Source organism: Linepithema humile, chromosome 7 (assembly GCF_040581485.1).
Source record: "Linepithema humile isolate Giens D197 chromosome 7, Lhum_UNIL_v1.0, whole genome shotgun sequence".
Taxonomy (NCBI): Eukaryota; Metazoa; Arthropoda; class Insecta; order Hymenoptera; family Formicidae; genus Linepithema; species Linepithema humile.
Window position 1 is genome coordinate 5,200,140 of NC_090134.1, and position 18,895 is coordinate 5,219,034.

General features: G+C 35.5%; 1 protein-coding gene across 1 annotated transcript; it reads right to left on the bottom strand.

Moving 5' to 3' along the window:
* Positions 1 to 10,802: 10,802 nt before the first annotated feature.
* LOC105668418 (ATP-binding cassette sub-family C member 10) lies at positions 10,803 to 18,872 on the bottom strand. Its single transcript, XM_012360797.2, has 18 exons — positions 18,716 to 18,872; positions 18,072 to 18,210; positions 17,236 to 17,988; positions 16,791 to 17,048; positions 16,378 to 16,660; positions 16,080 to 16,303; positions 15,754 to 15,991; positions 15,408 to 15,676; positions 15,103 to 15,333; positions 14,833 to 15,044; positions 13,870 to 14,728; positions 13,566 to 13,792; positions 12,988 to 13,494; positions 12,724 to 12,915; positions 12,399 to 12,642; positions 12,172 to 12,311; positions 11,923 to 12,055; positions 10,803 to 11,213 (listed from the first exon to the last, which is right to left on the bottom strand). The coding sequence occupies exons 2-17, from the start codon at positions 18,207 to 18,209 to the stop codon at positions 11,938 to 11,940; spliced, it is 4,893 nt and encodes a 1,630-aa protein (XP_012216220.1). The 5' UTR covers position 18,210; positions 18,716 to 18,872; the 3' UTR covers positions 10,803 to 11,213; positions 11,923 to 11,937.
* Positions 18,873 to 18,895: the final 23 nt, after the last annotated feature.

Below are 18,895 nucleotides of genomic sequence, written 5' to 3' on the forward strand. Positions count from 1 at the left end.
ATCGTATCCCTACGCGAGAGGCATTAAATCAAATCATTAATTAATTCACTAATACCCATTTAAGTAATATTCGCTAAATCTTTGGCTACGATTCACCTGAAATTTAAAAATATACTTTTAAGCTCTTCTTTTTTATGAAAAAGGAAAAGATATATATTTGAAGTAATCTGTGACAAAAAAAATTGATTTTAAATATACCAAACTATTAGTTGACTATGAAATTAATTACATGAATATTACTGATAATTTAATAAGAATTATTTTGCTTTATTAATGGGAATCATTATCTAAATGTCTGAATATTATCGAATTGAAAGGCAAACTTTAGGAAAGCGGTATTCAATTTTTGAAAAAGCATTTTTGTATCTAATGCGCGTTATCGCGACGTTTTGAGGACTATCAGGAATAAGTAGAGCATACCTCTCTCAGCGCGCGCGGCATCTAAACGTTCGTATTCCTTCGAAGTGAACTATCTCAAAGGCAGCATCTCCACGCTAGTCACGGGAAATGACTCTCGCAATCTTTCTGCTGAATGCCGGTTGGCAGCCGGCGCGAGCCAAGCCAGGCCTTCAGCGGATATTAAATGAAAACATCGGAGCGGCCTCGCTTTCGCTTCCGCGGATTCACCTAATATTTGCGCAGATAGATATCGCAAAGGAGCTGTCTGCGGCTCGGGAGACTCGCTCTTTTCCTTCTTTCACCTTCTTGAGATACCGCACGAGGCAACCGCGTACGCCTTTGCCAGAGGCGGATTTTCATAGAAAGTCTAACAAAACTCAAACTTTCAGTTGCTAGCTATCAAAAGACTCGATAATTTTATTCCGCATAATTTTGTTCAGAAGCAATTGTTAATATTTTAAAGTTGTATATTGTATAGAATAAGAAGTGTGACACACACTGCTGGGGATGATTTAAAATTATTATTCTCGATTCCGAAAAGCTGTTACTCATTTTTGTTACACTGTCAATCTCGGTGCTCTCAAAAGCGGAAAAAACGGAGACGTCTTGGGTCGCGGATGCGCGACGGAGATCCTGCAAGATCACATGAGACCCAAGAGATGCGCCTTGAAATAATCTCGCCATTTCACCATTGTCGTGACCAAGCAGCCCGTTGAGGGTTGTCCGTCCCTTCGTTCTTCTTCGCGCTAAGTAGATAGAGAAAGAGAGATGAGTAGATTTTATCATTATCAATTTACAATACGACCAGAGCATCGCGCGCAAGCGCCACGCAGCACTTTATGATCTTGCTTTTCCGCGAGCAGCGCCGAACAGAGATCTTATCTCTAGCCGATTATTCCCTCGCCTAGAGAGGCTCTTTACTAATTCACACGATTTTACGGAGCCCATTGTCCGCTTGGACAACGGCAAGGCTTACCGTGGATGGATATTGCATCGAGTATTCCTCTCCTGCCCTTTACATCATTCCGAGTCCCTTTAGGCGCCGCACGACGATGATAGATTTCAAATCCCGGTGCAATCAGATTTAACTCCGATCTCCAAACTCTCATTAGACCATACGGTTGAATGGTCCTCATTGCTGCTTCTATGCAACTCAAGATTATTGGCAAATCTAGACTTGAGCGCTCTTTCTCGATAGTTGCGAAATTTCTAACAGTGCCATTAAAACATAAAACGAACTTTTGCTTTGACATAAAATATGCATTTTCCGAACTTGCTGGTTTTCACCGTGAAGTATTTTAACTAAAATAAATTCGCCGTCGGAAAAAAGGCCGTACGAGGCCGCTATGAATATCTTAATGAGAGAACTTCATAAATGCCTTGAAGTCATTTTTCTGAGAATCACGAATATTTATTATAAACGATCAAGAATTCAAATACTGCGTGTGGAATACAATACAAAGAAAAATGTTATTGCATTAATGCGTTTTTCTTCTAGTCTATTTTTAAATTTTGAACGTAATAGTGCATGAGATTTTGCTTGAAGGCTACAAATCCAGCGTAATGTAAATCCAACTAGACGAACGTAATCGGATTTTTCCAATAAGTTTACTGTCTTGTCTTCGTATGTTATTTTCTCTGTTTCAGATTTTTACGATAATGTATTTGTATTTTACATTATTTATATATATATATATATTGTATATAACAATACATATCATAAAAGAAATTTAAACGCGCTCCATTTACCCGTCGTTGCATTTAATTAACTTGATAATTGGTTGGCAGAAATAATGAAAATGGGTAACTTGTTGATATTATGATCTCAGTGAAGCATACATTCTGCGCGTAATATATTAATGCAACTTATTAATAATATTAATTAGTCAACTCAATTTGTACGACTCTTTGTATACTATAGTTTTATTAATGACAGATATTTACGGATGTTGATTAGTTTTCCACATTTATATTTTACTTTTTTGGCTTAAATTGGGCGTTTTCCTGACAAATTTTCAAAATTATATGGAAAAGTTATATCAAAAAAATAAGATACGAAAGATTTCAATCTTAATAATTCTGAAAATTATTAAATTTTATCAACTTTTATTTAAAATCAGAAAGCTTTAATATCGAACGAGATTATAGCTATACAAAGCTCGCAAATTACATACACACGACAAAGGATTTTCCTTGTTATTTTATCGAGTCCCCTCTGTGTCCCCTCGAATTTTTACGAGCTTTTTTTATTCCGCTACAATTTCCATTATTTTCTACGTTCTCGGCGGCTGAATGCGTCGCCGGCTGCCATCTGATCTCGCGGATGACGCGAATTGTCCTCGTCGGTGTCGAAGCTACAGCTCAAAGTAAGGAACGGATCTCTATTAAAGGTTGTTGCGCCTCGCTGCAAGACACCGACTCTCATATTCCGCGCTGTCGCGTTTCAGCACTTTATTCTTGTGCTCCAATCTCACCATCTTCTCCCTATCCAACTGCGCCTTGCTCTCTGTTCTTCTTGCTCGTTGTTTTAATCTTTTTAGATTTTCTCTTCTTTTTCGCGGACATTTCCGACGCAGCGAGTAATTTTGTAGTGCGATAATTTACATGAATTATTAGTTTACATGAATTACCTATTGTATCTTATTTCTTCGATATAAATTACTTCTATATCATTTTTGAAATTTTAATTTTAAAAAATCTACATAGTTTGTTGAAATATAATATCGATTGTTAGTCATGGTTTGTGCATACTATTATTACGATCCGCTAGAAACTAAAAATATGATAGATATTATAAAAATTTTTAAATAATAAGAATCATATTTTACAGATATGTTTTATATTTTAAAACAATAAAAATTTAGGATATTTGTAATATTAAGTCTTATATTCACTTATAACACTTGTTAATATAATCAGTAAAAGTAAAAATTAGTTTCCTACTATTTATAATTACTGAGTTATTTAAATATAAATTCTAAAGTCGTGAAAAATTTTTTCTGTTATTCTCTCAATTATATTTTTGAAATATATTTTTAAATATCTTTAAAATAATATTATTTCCAATCGAAATGTTATGAGATTGAAAGACAGGTTTTTTGCAGTCTCTCTTTTCCCTTAAGGCAAAGGAGATCTTTATTTCAACTGGAAACTCTGACGAACAGACAGATCTTTTATCTTCAATATTTCTTGCATGCTGCTACTGTTTATTTATTTATTTTTTTTTTATTTTTGTGCTACAGTAATATATTATTTTATAATATTGAATAAATTAAACAATACACATGCATCTTGAACTTTTTAATGTAAAATCTTGAATAGCATTTCTCATAACTTTGGAAATCAGTCCATATTTCTCGTTTTGAGAAGAATAGATTTGCAAAATTATTAAAAAATAGTAATCTTTTAATATTACACAAGTTACATAAGTTTTACAAGCAACTTATTCTCATATATGAGTACTTAAAGTCGTACTAATTATACAGGTACAAATTGCGTTCTGCAAACGACAGCTTTAACTTACAATACGTGCCTATCACTAGGGTGTAAATTTATCGAATTCCTGGACGGTACCCTTGCGTTTAATTTCAACCCTTTGCGTCGACACTAAACAAGAAGCGGTGCGTCTTATCGCATTCATACGAGAATGCATCCTCACGTTTGCAACACGTGTAGTAGTGCCAACGAAGACATTAAAACGCGCTGCACACAAACGCATATATATACGCACACGTATCGCCCACACGTGACCGACCGAATTTATTTAACCCAATTAAGGAACCCCGCCGGCAATCTTTTGAGCGACTGCTCGGTCGATTGAAAGTTACACGTGTTTTTGTCAGCTCTCATTTAACACACGCCGGGTGTGTAACCGGATACGAAACCACCCGAAGGATCCAGAGTCGACGGCGGGCAGCGCCGATCTGGAAACGTAGCATACGCTGTACGAGAGAAGAGACCTTATAGGTGTCGAAGACCAACGATTCCGTGTCGATTACGAGGAATCGAGAGAACCGATACGCGATGATGGGATAGTCTTATCGCGCGATGACGTACGGTTGATGTGATCCGCTGACCAAAAATATATGTGATGTAATCGAACACTACTCCATCGAGTTTCCTGACTTTATACCTGGAAATATGAGAGTGCAGCTTCATGCTTGATAAACATATCGAACGCAGTGATTTTTAAGCAGTGTTATGAAACGTAAATAATCGCATGATTTACGATTCATAAAAGAGAAACCGAACAACTAAGATAATATTTCAATCAGATTTTATCGCAATGCAAAATTTCATTAATAATTTATGCATTTTTGGTTACATATTTGTAAAATTTGTTTTGATATTGTTGTAAGTTCTGCAAATCTCCTGAAATTTTTATAAGAATTAAATTTTTAAATAATTTTTCAATCATTAATCTTTTAATTTACAAAAAAAAATTTAGAAACTGAATTAAATTAAGATAACATTTTATGAATTTTAAATTTTGCTTTGTTTGAATATGAATCAAAATATTAAAAATTTTGCTTTTACGCCAGAATAAATATTACAGAAAATTAGAAAGCGCCATAAGACAAAAGCAACGGCTGTAATAACAGTGTTATTACCTAATTGCAGTACCATTGTACACCTCTGGCTGAGTTTCTAATAAGATCTTTTGGTAGAATCGATATTCATATTCTGGCCATTCTATCCATTTTCCTAATGAAACAACTTCCCCGGCGCAATTAACAAAGTCGTCGTTGCACCGATGTATTAGGTCACTTTATGGGTTTCTCGTTTCGGAATAATGAGATCAAGGAATCATGATATTGTCGTGCGTACTTTACTTATATATATATATATATATATATATATATATATATATATATATATATATATCTGCGTATCTACACAGTGTCGTATACAAGAAAGATCTCTCGTCATGTAATAAAAGTAATTTGATACTACATTTTTAGATACATAAAAGTTATCATAAAAACAATTTGTAGAACTAAAATATTACATAAATATTAATAAAATGAAATTATTTTAATTGCTGGCACAAGCGTAGAAGTGGTTAAAATAATAATAAATTTAGCGATTCTACAAATAACGCTTGTTTCGCTTTAAAGTTTACATAATCCATGTTTGATCGTTGAAGGTGATAGCTTTTTGTGGTGCACCGTATATAATGGATTTGCGAACAGAGGAGGCCAATTACTATCTGCACCACATTTGGCATAGTACGAATGGACTCCCATCCAGTTGGAGTTGCATCTATTTCGTATCAGGTGAAAGCCAATTGCGCAGACTGAGCGAACCAGTCGTATTCCTCGCAATAGCACGACGCTAAATTATTATAATGCCCATCGGACAAAGCGCACTGCTTCGCTTGAAATTCTATGCTAATGAATTAGAGGGATCGAATTCGATCGAACATGCGCTTTTGTATGGATGCAACGTCGAGTATAATTTGTTTCATTTGTTGTTCAGGTTCTTGGATTATCTTATTTGAGCCAGATTGAATCCGAGCTTAATCGAAACGTATGGCGACCTATAAAAATTCTTTTTTTTCAATCTAAATAAAAAAATAAAAATTAAAGAAATTTTAAATATTTTAATCAATTGTGCGGAAGATTTTAATTACTTTTTGCTGCAATATGAAACGAAAATTAAAATATAAATTAAAAATCTTTGGTAACAAGTACACACATTGAAAAGACGTATACACTTTTAAGTCTAGAATTAATTAAAAAATGCCGGATCATTCGTGACGCCCATTAGTAACATGATTAAAACTTTATAGCTTTGCGAGATCGTGCGTGGCATTATCGTTCGCAAGTATTACGCGTTTAATTATTTCTAGTATTGTAACATTTGCGGTTTGGTGTAATCGAAACTGAATATTTCGCGCAATATTATAGGATAATCATTGGTTCTGCTCACCGAGCAGAAATATTAAACGCAATTAATCGCTTCCCTTTGGTAAACGCGCGTCGCATGTGAGAACGCAAAATTCGCCTAATTCGCTGTGGATTATGGGAGACGAAGGCAGAAATAGAATCAAACCCGATGCAAACTAATTTAGAAATATATATGTTGAAACTTTGAACATGAGTCTGGAAAAAAGAATAAACTGCCACGACATTAAACCTCAAGGAAGAAAACATTTAATCGATATAAATATCTTCTAAATTCTTTATCGAGTATCGAGAATAAATTAGTCTTTAATCCTCAAACGATTATTCGTTCAATGGAATGATACTCAGACATTAGATTGAACTGAGATTTGCACATTGATCCCCTTCCTAGGCGAGACTCGAGATCCGGAGCGAGGCAGCTGTCTTGGCTCGCCGAGATTCGTCAATTATAATGTGGCGCGTGATGAATGGACGCCTTCACGATCCGCAATAGAAAAAAGGCAAGAAAAAAGAAAAGCTGATTTCCTCGGCGCAGTCTTTGGCGCATCGGCGATCACTGTCAACGGGCGTTGAACACGCTCAGCTTAACGCGAGACGAAGTAATGAGCCCGCCGGATAGAAGTAAATGTAGAAGGGCCGTCACTTACGTATCTCCGGCGTGTCTCTTGCTGCGACAAACTGTATAATATGACTCGCATTATATGAACGATGCGTATCCACGCGAACAGCTATGCGAAACTTCGTCTGGAGATACCTACTCGCGTTGTTCGTAACACGCGGATCCTTAATCTTCACCCGACGACGCGTAGTAAAGCTGAAATCCTGTCCTCCGGAAAGATATCATAATGGCGAGTATAAAATGATGAAAAATTATGAAAACTTATTATAAGATTTATATTTCATTATTTTACATTTGTATCTCACGAATATTTATACTGTTGATTAATTGATGATATAGAAAGTGCATAAAAAAAGTATCTGAAAAATTCATTAATATTCTTATCACTTTTTCAACATTTTTGTCGTATCATGATAAAAGCTTCACATTAATATAATAATCTAGAAAATAATTTATAATTTTTCAAATTATAATTTGAGATAAAGGGGAATTCTAGACTGTCTGTGCAGCCGTAGATATTTCGATGTCCGAAATAATTAAGCCCTTATACAATACTTCAACGTCGCGCTTTGATCAGTCAGCTTTACATTTCATATTTTAATATCTGACGAGTAAAAACCTGTGGCAATAGGAAGAAGATGATGGCGAGGCCGACATCGCGACACACGAGACGATTCACGTTTCCCGAGAGAAAAACCCAATATGAACGCGCTAGATATCGGTACGCGTATCGCGTAACTTATGTTGCAACGTGAACGATATACATACAGTGTTTGGATGCACCGATGCACTCCGACATTTGTATATCGCGTGTGTATATGTGCACGCAGTTTTCCATCGCATCGTGCACTAATCATGATAAAAGCAGTAGCTAGCGCATTATATCCGTCATCCGACGTATCTTGCCTTACTTAATGGAAATATGAGAGATGTGATTTTTGCGTCTTGTGACAACTTTTTCTTTATTTTTTTTTTTTTTACTATTTTTAAAAATATCACTCAGGGTATTATTCAAATTCTTATTAAGATAAACCTGCTTTCAAACGTGATAAAAAGTATTATATGGGAGGATATATATTCTGCTATTTTTGCAAACGTTTAAAATAGAATAAAAATACGAAAATAAATAATTGTGTTTCAAAATCTTGAATAAAACAATAGAAGCGATATATCTCTATATTCTTCGCGATGGAGCTTTCAGAACTCTGGTTGATGTGGGCACTTAACCTGTTTGCCCTTGGGCCGCTGGTGTCAGGAAGAATTATTGGATCAATTAAAGCGAGGGGGAAAAAAAATGTCATTGTAATCACCGGCGCGAAAGATTGGGCCGGAATCGATTGCACGCGTCGCACGTTTCACTCATCTAGCCGTGTCGCGCATTGCACGCAATCGTAGCTTTTTAGATTTGCATCCCGCTATTTCTGTCCACCTGCGACCACCAGTAGAGCAAATTATGATTTATGCCTGCAACATGCGACCGCCTGACGAAAGAGAATTGTGAGCGTAATGAGTTATAGTGGCTCGCTCCTAATTTAGATATATGGTCGTGTAATCAGCTTTCCGCTTGACATCCACATCACCGTGTCTCCATGCCATAATATCTTCTTTTTTTTTCATCGAGGATTATCTTTTATCGCATACAATCGCGTTTTAATCTCGGCGGAAGCAAATCCTGACCTGTGACGTGATAATGTAGAAATGACTCCATTGTTATTCAATTGACGATATTTTAATTTTAATTAAGGCAAATTGATCATTATCTCGAATTTCAGAATTTATTTATTAGATTCATAAAAAGATTATAAAAGCAACAAATATTACTCGTAATTAACTCGATGATAAATGGAAGAACAAATATTGGGGGTATTTCCGTTGAATTTTAGTAATTAAAGTTATTAAATGGCATCTCTCTCCGGATCCGATCGTAATGTAAAGTATTTAATATAATTAATATTTTAGCGCGATTCCATGTGTAAATTTCAACATAGCATTTCTCAGCTTTGGTTGAGCAGCGTGCGGTTTATGGCAACACCGTTCGTGTCGTATAAATTGCGGTAATAAATGGTAATTATATTACTGTACACGGCTGTAATACCGCCGTATCGATTTGCGCCCACCTATGATTTAATATCCGCGACCGTTTTACTATGAAATTGCACTCGAATCGGATAATAGCGCCTGGTAGTTATCAAAGAGGCGAACACCCTCCCCATCCCCATCACCCCCTCTTTCACTCTCTCTTTCGCTCTCTACGCTTTAGCGCAGGTCTCTAGGGTAACGTGTTCGTTGAATCAACCCCCCCGATAGGTGCACTTTTGGGGTAGCCAACCAGGTCCCCATCATATAGTTACTATGCTGCAGACCTCAAGTGCTCGTTGAGAGGTGCGTAAGGGCGAAGGGCGGCATATCATCCGTGATACGACAAGCCGTCGCGTCCGAGATGAGATTTCAAATATTCCACGAAGCTGATGTAATCTGTTAATGAACCAACCCTTTGGGGACGCGCATTTGAACGTTTTCACTCAAATATATTTTGTCCACTTCTCAGAGCTTATGCGAGTTATCTTCTCTACATTCACATGTGTGATTTTGATGAAATTAAAATAGATTGTGTCAAGGCAGCAATTGTATAAAGAATATATAAGTATTTTACATAGATATTTTTGTATCGATTAAATCTATTGATACAAAAATTGCTTTGAAATTGTTAGAATTGTCAAATAGATGTGTTACAGGTTTGAGTAATGTCAAAAATTCTGAAAGCGCATATATAAATCGTGAGAAAAGGAGGAATACTTGCTACGTGAATCGCTGATGCTTTTTACCGTCACGAGCGGAATGTCCTGTCGTAAAAGTATTCCTGCCGCGAATACTTTCGAGCAACATGATACAAAGCGGATGGGAGAATCTAACGGTTCTATCATGCTGTATTTTTTTTCTCTCTTTTTTTACTTATCAGTCATGAAGTTTCCTTTGAGACACGTGAGCTCCTGCCACAAAGCACTGGCAATTTCGGTTTAAAAGCGAAGCTTATCGTAAAGTTATGTCATGCGCCAATATCTGCGACAGCCTATAAAACACGCAGTAAGAAAACTAACTTTCGAGACGTTTCTCCATGCAAGTTTAAAATTCAATAAATAAGAAAAACAAAATAATAAGAATACGTTTCTACGTGTACAATAAGGCAGTTATGTCGTGTGTATCTCTAACATTAACAAACTAAAGTAACCGATTAAACTAGAATTAATTTTAAATAAATATATGATTACATAACAAGATGTCATGTAAAACATTCTATTCGCCAAGACGTATTCTCTTAAATTTAGCCGATTTAGTCATGCTTCTAGAAATATCCTCAATAGTTTTCGACTATGATTGCGAGTGAACTTAAGCCCGGCGAATTCTTGGCATCGCTGAAAGCCGCAGAAGACCGACCGATCGTGCAAAATGAACGACGTCATTAGCGACGTGAATTGCGCTTGTTTTCCGGTTTAGATCCCATGCCTCTTTCGCATTTTCTAACCATTTAGTCAATTGGACGCGAATGCACGTTTCGTCGACACACCAACGTCGCGGAATGTGTGTCCTGCTAAATGTCGGACAATTAAAAACCGGAGAGCAAATTAGCCCGAGCTACATTACTTTTCACCGCCTCGTAATGATGAGCGAGGGAACGTCACATCGAATAGGAATATATCGCCGTTTCTCGAGTTAATTAGCTCTGCAAACAGTATTGCAAAACGTCTGGCTTTAACGGCGAGCATTTACATTTCTAATTACGATATAAATCTACACTCACGTTTCGGATGAATTGCATCTGAGTATGATTCGAACTAATACATTTTTTACAAGACGGCGCAATTCAAGTATTTTTACTATTATCGTAAGAGCTATAACTCGAAGAGTCAACGTTTCCAAAATTTTTAATGAAATTTCTAGTAAATCTTGTCCCTTGAATTATACAAAGTATGGAAAATTAACTAAGTGATAGGAAAAGAATGTTTGGCAATTTTTTTTACTGGAAATATTTATTTGTGTATAAAATATATGGATACTCTATATATAGAATCGTCCTCACATAAATATTACTTAAAATAGTCTCACACTAATACAATAACAACCGCACTATTAATACACATTACATATCTCGCAATAAACAAAAATATTTGCTCTCGTAGAAATGTCGCGTTCTTAATTTATTCTTAAGTTGAAATGTAATTTTATCGTATGAAAATAATTTATCTAAAAAAATACCAATTAGCATATATTGCAGTTATATTCATGATTACTACTAGGTGCGCAACTAAGTTTCCGGGTTTCACACATGAATGGCGCTAACGATACATGTAGTCGATATACATGTCTAAAGTTGTGTTTTTTTATTAACTTGGACATCTGTCAACAATAACCAGTCATAATACCAACACATATTGCAACGCAAAAATATTTTTTCTAACAATAAAGATGTCGAGTTTTGTGCCAAATAAACAGCATTTGCGGGAAGCTTTGCTTTTCTGCTTCAACTTGAAAGAAAATGCAGCTGAAGCACGCCGTTTGCTTGAGAAAGCCTACGGCGAACATGCACAATCGAAAACTACTTTTGAAGATTGGTTTAAACGCTTTAGAAATAACGTTCCGTGCCATCGCACTTCCATCGTCCAGGACACCATCAAAACGCTGAAATGGGATCTGCTACCGCACCCGCTGTATTCACCAGACCTGGCCCCTTCCAATTATCACTTGTTCCGGTCGATGGCACATGGCTTAGCTGGGCTACACTTGGCCAATTTCGAAGAAGTGCAAAACTGATTGGATAAATGGTTTCGATGCAAAGACGCGTCGTTTTATCGTCGCGGTATTCATGTATTGCCAGAGAGATGGCAAAAATGTGTAGCTAGCGAGGGACGATACTTTGAATAAACCGTTTTTTGTATTTCTCTTGAAATTTTCCATTTTGCATTGATAAAAAAAAACCCGGAAACTTAATTGCGCACCTAGTATATCTTCAATTTCTTATTCATGATCGGAAAATTCTTGGTTGGCCAAATGATAGAAGTGGGAATCGGCATTCTGAATCAATAAATTCGGCTCGTCAAACTCCAGTACTTCTCCATCTCCCATCACTAAAACTCTAAGAAAAAAATAAGATGTTAGATGAAAGTTAACAAATAGATCACAAAGCTGATTAAATCTTTCATATCCGCGAACATTATTGACGGCATTTGGATCCAAGAGAAAAAAAAATACCTATCACAGTGCATAATCGTCCTTATTCTATGAGCAATAGTAATAACCGTCGCACTTTGGAAGGAAGACTTTATCGTTGCTTGAATGAACTTATCTGTCTCCTGATCTACATTCGCAGTAGCTTCATCGATGCAAACAATCTGAAAACGGTAGACAAGTATGACGTTATTAATACGAAGTTAATTAACGCGAACAATATCGCTTGTTGGAACTACGATAAGAAGCACCTTAGCGTTATGTAGCACAGCCCTGACTAAGCAGAATAATTGTCTCTGACCGGCGCTGAGGTTACTGCCACCTTCATCCAAAGTAGCGCCCAAGCCACCCAATCTATTAACTAAAGAATGCACTTTACACTTCTCAAGAGCTTTATATATATGCATGTCGGTGTACTGTTCCAATGGATCCACGTTCTCTCGAATAGTACCCGAGAAGAGAAACGGATTTTGAGGTATAATAGCTAAGCGGGATCTAGAACAGTTTTTACAGCCATTAACATACTATAATAATTATTTCAATTATTTAATTTCTTGCAACAATAATCAATCTTACCTTAGTGCGTTTAATTGTAGCGTTTTAATATTCACGTTATCAATTAATATATTCCCAGAACTAATTTCTGTCAGTCTAAATAACGAAGCGAGTAACGAACTTTTCCCAGCACCGGTCCGGCCTACAACGCCTATTTTCTCTGCCGGTCGCGTGACAAACGTTACTTCTTTCAACGATGGCACTAAGTGATCTCTGCAAACGTGACAAATTACATTTTTTGCTAAGTGCCATAAAAGTATATTACTTTCGGCTAGAAAATCGTACCTGTATTTTAAAACGACGTCTCTAAATTCTACAACACCCTGACTAGGCCACGCGTAAGGCGGATTATCGCCCGTCGCATTCTCAGTCGGTACGTTATCTAAATACTGTTTGACTCGTTCCACCGCAATCATCTCTCTCTCAGTCTCAGTAAAAGAGTTCACGACCCCGGACAGCAGTCCGGTTACGGACAAGGCATACGTGATCGCTAAGCCAATTAAGCCAGGATCAGCTATGTCATATTGATGTTGTAAAACTGCCATAATGCTGACTCCAGCTAAAAGGATGACACCGATAAACTGCAATCTCAGCGCGAGCCATTGACCGGCAGCTATAGAAGCAAATTGCGTTTTTTGGCTGGCTTCTAGTAGCATTTCATTTTCCTGTTTGAAGCGAGGCACAGTGCGAAAGGCTCTAATACTTGTTAAACCATTCAACGTTTCACTGAAATGAGCGTATAAAGGGGATAACGTGATACTGGATAGTCGTTTTACTTCTCTCGATGTTAATCTGAAAGATAATAGAAAATTTTGAAATATTTTCATATTTATATACTCGTGCATATTTGCGAAAAGATTTACCTGTAATGATTTTGTATCCAATGATATATAGGTATAATGGGTGCTAATACCAGGAAGATCCATGGTAGCCCGTAAGCTGTAACTATAACAGTAGCAATCAGGCCAAATAGATGTGCCAGCAAAATGTTAGCGATAAAAGGCAGAGAGTCATCGATTGTATATGTGTCAGACGAGAACCGATTTATGATTCTGCCGAACGGTTGAATATCAAAAAATGTCGTTTTTGCCTGAAACAATATTTTCATATAATAAAATCCTATAATTAAGAAATAGCAATCATTTCATATGTCTAGCTTATACTCACCCGTATAATTATCTTCAAGAGTTGCTTATGTATCGTTATAGCTGCTTGCAGGCCACCGTACGCAAAGATAAAGGCTCTGATTAAAGTAAAAATAGTATTGAATACAGCCAGCAGACTATAAACCGTCAAGTAATATTTTGTATCATGCAAATTGTAAGTATCATAATAGAGTTGCAATCTTTTTAGTCTGGACATGTCGGTTGAATTAACAGCTGTGGCATTAGTGTGAGTAACCCAATATGACAGCCACAAATCGGTAATATTTTTTGAGCTTTGCATCAGAATCATTGAGAGAAATATCGAGATCGCCAAATATTGTCCGATAGCCTTGATATAACTTGAATATACCGACAATTGTACTGTCCCCTTTTCGGTCGCTTCCTTATCAAGCAATGGATCTTCCTCATTATTTTCCAATTGATTAAATTCACTGGGCAGTATTTTCATAGATGCCATGTCCAAATTATATTCGATTGATTCCGACGACAGAAGATAATCTTCCAAGTCGGATAATGTATCGCTCGGTTTCCCACGATTAATAATTTTTCCTTTCGACATTTCAATAACTAAATCTGCGTGAACCAAATATTGAGTCTGATGCGTGCACAATATCCTGGTTTTATTCCGTAATAAATCTAAAATCACATTCTGGAAAATGTGTCGAGCAACTTTAACATCCAATGTCGCTAATATGTCATCCAGCAAATAAATATCTTTATTCGCGTACACAGCACGAGCCAGGGAAATTCTCGTCTTTTGGCCACCACTTAAAGTGTTCCCAGCTTCACCAACGGCTGTTAAGTCTTTGTTAGGCAGTGAATTCAGATCGGAAGTAAGAGCGCAAGCCTTTAAAATGTTCCTGTTGTAATCGAAAGTAAAATATTAATTTAAAATTAGTTTATTTTATAAAAAAAAACATACACATTTAACATGAGTGTCAATTTCAAGACGCTTGATAACTACCTGTACTTATTATGATCGTATGGTTTTCCAAACAGAATATTATCTCGAATTGTGCCGCGTTGTAGCCAAGGATTTTGTTTCACGTATCCGAAACCTTTGTGATCGTCGTTAACCGCTATTATTCCGCTCGTTTTCGTAATTTCTGCTAAGATACCTTGTAGAAGCAAGGACTTTCCACTTCCAACCTGGCCCATAACACCAATTAATTGTCCCTGTACAAAAAAATATTTGGTTTACATTTGAAAGGAGCGTCATAAAATTTTTTCTTACCTTCTGTACAGACAAATTAATATTCTGTAATGCAAAGACATCGGTATCTTCAAAAGTAACACTTTTCTTAACACTGGTACTTGAGGACGTAGCGGTTTCAGCTTTCGGACTCGCGCTTGGCGTATTATCATTACTCTTTGGACGATCCACAGTCAATGTTACATTTTGTAACAATAAATCAACATCAGGAGTAATATCTGTATAGTACAATGATGCGTCCATGTCTGGTAACTAAATAAAATTAAAAAATAAATATCTAGATGCAACAATTTGTACGCTTTATATTACGATTTTACTGTACATACGTTTAACATTCTTTGAATTCTCTTAAGAGATACCCATGCTTCAGTAAGACCGTTCAGAACCCATGGAAAGGCGTTTAAAGGTCCTATTAACATATTTAACAATGCCATACTGGTAAAAACGATTTTAGCATTGAGCTCATTCCCAACTAATACGTATGTTGCAAACGTTAATATTGCGATAACAACAGGTGTAGTTGCCCAAAAATAAACACAAAGAGCGTCTAAATATTTTCTACCTCGTAGATATTTCACTTCATTCTCTCTTAGTTCTGTATAAAAAAGATACATAAATAAAATGAGAAATTGTTTAGTTAAAATAATTTATGTAAAAATGTTATATACTCACTAAGAATATTTCGCAAGAAGTGCTCTTCCCACACATTAACTTTAATTGTAATTATCCCGCGCAATATCTCTCCCATCAGCCTTACTCTTTGATCCTTATACTCCATTAACTTGGCACTGAGTTTACCAATTTTATTTGCTATGACTTTATTGATTGGTATTAGTATGATCGAAAATGCAACGCCAGCTAAAAACGAACTTCCGATTTGTTTGTGTAGAAGATACAGCGTCACAAATAACTGAAAAAAAAATTAATATTTTGCTTTCTCCCTTTTCTTCAGAAATTGTTATAAAATTTTCAGATTCATATTTTCATCAGAAAATTACCTGCAGCGGTATACTCCAAAATGTATGAAAACTAGGACAACTATTAACTAATCTATCACTATCAGTACTCATAAAATTAACAATTTCACCAAAGTTAAAATTATGATTTAAATCAGTATTAGAAGAGTGTAATGTTTTACGATAGACTAAAGTAATTATTGCAGAACGAATCTTCAAACCCACAACAGACATCCAAAATGTAAAATGAGTATTACAAAAGGCACCTGGAAACATTATTGTCATTAGTCAAATGTAACAAATATTTTAAAAATATCGAAATTGAATTTTAATTTTTTACCAATTATAGCACTCAGTATTATAAGAAACGCATATAGATATCCATGCGAGATTGGCTCATTTCTGTCTTCAATAAATCCTATCAATCTATTTAATAATATTGGCCCCATAAACGAACTGCAATCTGCGATAAATTTCAGTATTCCAACAGCGTAAAATTCCCAGCCAAAACATTGATGTAGCAAATGCAACAATGTCACTTTCTTTGTAATTACTTTCACACTCGTGTGAAGCGGTATATCCGTGTTATTTTCGACTCCGTTGTTCACAGGCTGCGTTTTCGGCTGCAATATAATAATCAGTTTGATTATGAAACTTATAATTTATGAACGATTACCTTTCACACAAACATTTGATAAAAAGATTACATCAAACAAAGAAATAAACTTTGGATTATTATGCCTTCTTGTTTACCGTATTATGTAAACATTTGTCAATTTTATGACTGATCATGCCGGTACTGATTTGTTCAGGTAAATCAAACAAATCGTCGGAATTATTTAATAGCCCTTTAACGCCTTTTTGCATTAACGGCGTTACCCAATGGAACAGGAGCTTAGAAATGATAGTTGTATCCTCCATAGCAACACCAAGATAGCTCTGGTCCTGTTGCTCCGGAAATTGCACGTATGAGGAAGTGGGACTACTTAGCAGTGCAGTGCGTTCTCCTATCTGCAAACACATTCATTCAAGTCACAAATCCGTGATATCTCTGTTTGCTTAATAATCCAGTGTAGATACAGGCAATTAGATCACGTTTTATGCAACTTAATCATAATAATATCAAAGACACAAATCAAAGAAAATAGAAGCGTAGTGCATAAAGATAATTGTGTGGTAACAGCTTACGTAGACTTACCGTGACATTTCGAGATGATACTCTTGTATACTCGGACCTATTACCCGGTATCAATGTTATGGCGTACAATATCAGAAAAGTAACTACGCTGATACTGAAACCCAATGATAAATTTGGCAAAACATCATCTCTAGGTTTATTATTGACGTGACTGCGGAGCAGTAACGAAGAAATTACAATCAAAAGAAATATCAATGTTCGTATCACGAGTGGTCCTCGTGGATTACGCCCACGTTTCAAGCTTAAAATAAAAAACAGATGCACAACCCACGCTAAACCTTCAGTGCCTGCTACAAGATAATCCACTGGTTTAGCGGAAGTAAATTTATCAGCAATATCCAATGACATTGATTCATAATTCTTGGTATATGGTACAGCAGGAATTATAGTAGTATCTTTAACACTGCTCTCTGGCGATAAAATTGACTTAGCAAATCTCACAGTGTGATTAAATCCATCTCGTATCTTGCCTATGACGTCTCTTTCATCTAAAGGTGAACTTATGTTTCTATGAAAGGAAGTATCCAATCTTTTTGGTACTGGTGTGCTGTAGTTTTGCACTTCGTCATGTACCACAGGGATAGTGGTATTAGTTAAAATAATATATGCCCTTATAATAGGCAATATCGCAAGGCATATTGTAATTAAAATTCTTATATTTAAAGCGTGATAAGTATGTTGTCGAAATGAAGGTGTATTTCTTTTTCCACAATAATATGCAGAAATTATAGCTATAAGAGCTAATACTGGTATCTAAAAGTAATGAAATAGATTTGATAAAAAATTATATTAATTTATATTCTAAATTTAATTGAAAACAAAATTAATTGTGTTACCTGAAGACACAGCTGCTGGAAACATATACCTAAGTCATGTGTTTCTGGATTTAAAGGATTGATATCACCACGATGTCCACATAACTCTGTCCAATTCCATGTCCACCTTTCTACATCACTCAACAAATTCTCTGCCATACTGCAATATTGCAATTATAATTATCTCATGATTAAGTAACTTTTATTATCTTTCATAGGTTAAACAAATATTGTTGAAAGAATGCAGAGCAATTATATTGAACATTTAAATAATATATTAAATACAAAACTGAAAAATAAGCATTATTAGATATTTATTTCCATAAATATAAAAGATTTCGTTGAAATAAATTAAACAAAATAAATAATATCTTAATTAAAAATGTATATAATGAAATATATTGGCTGTTTTGTTGAAAGAGATTATTAAAGTTTTCAAATTTTTACACGACTTCTACTTACAACCATGCTCAATATATAACACAATTTTTCATTAATCAAGTAACAAAACAATTGCACACTATAACAATATTAAATTTGCATGATTAGAAATTGTAAAATGATATCACGAACGATTGACTTGATTGATAATCAATTATAGGCAGATAAGAAGGCTTAATGAATGATTAGTAAACAATAAGAATTGGCACATTGAGAAAACATACCTGTTGATCAAAAAATTTCCATAAATATTAAAATATACAATATTAATAAACACTGTATTGTTTGTTACAACTTCTCGTTCACATTACATTTTGCTGCTTTCCTGTCATATCAGCAAGTATTTTCAGGTTAAGTTTCCCTTGGCAATGAGTGTGCTCGTTTTGCACTTTCGCACTCAACAT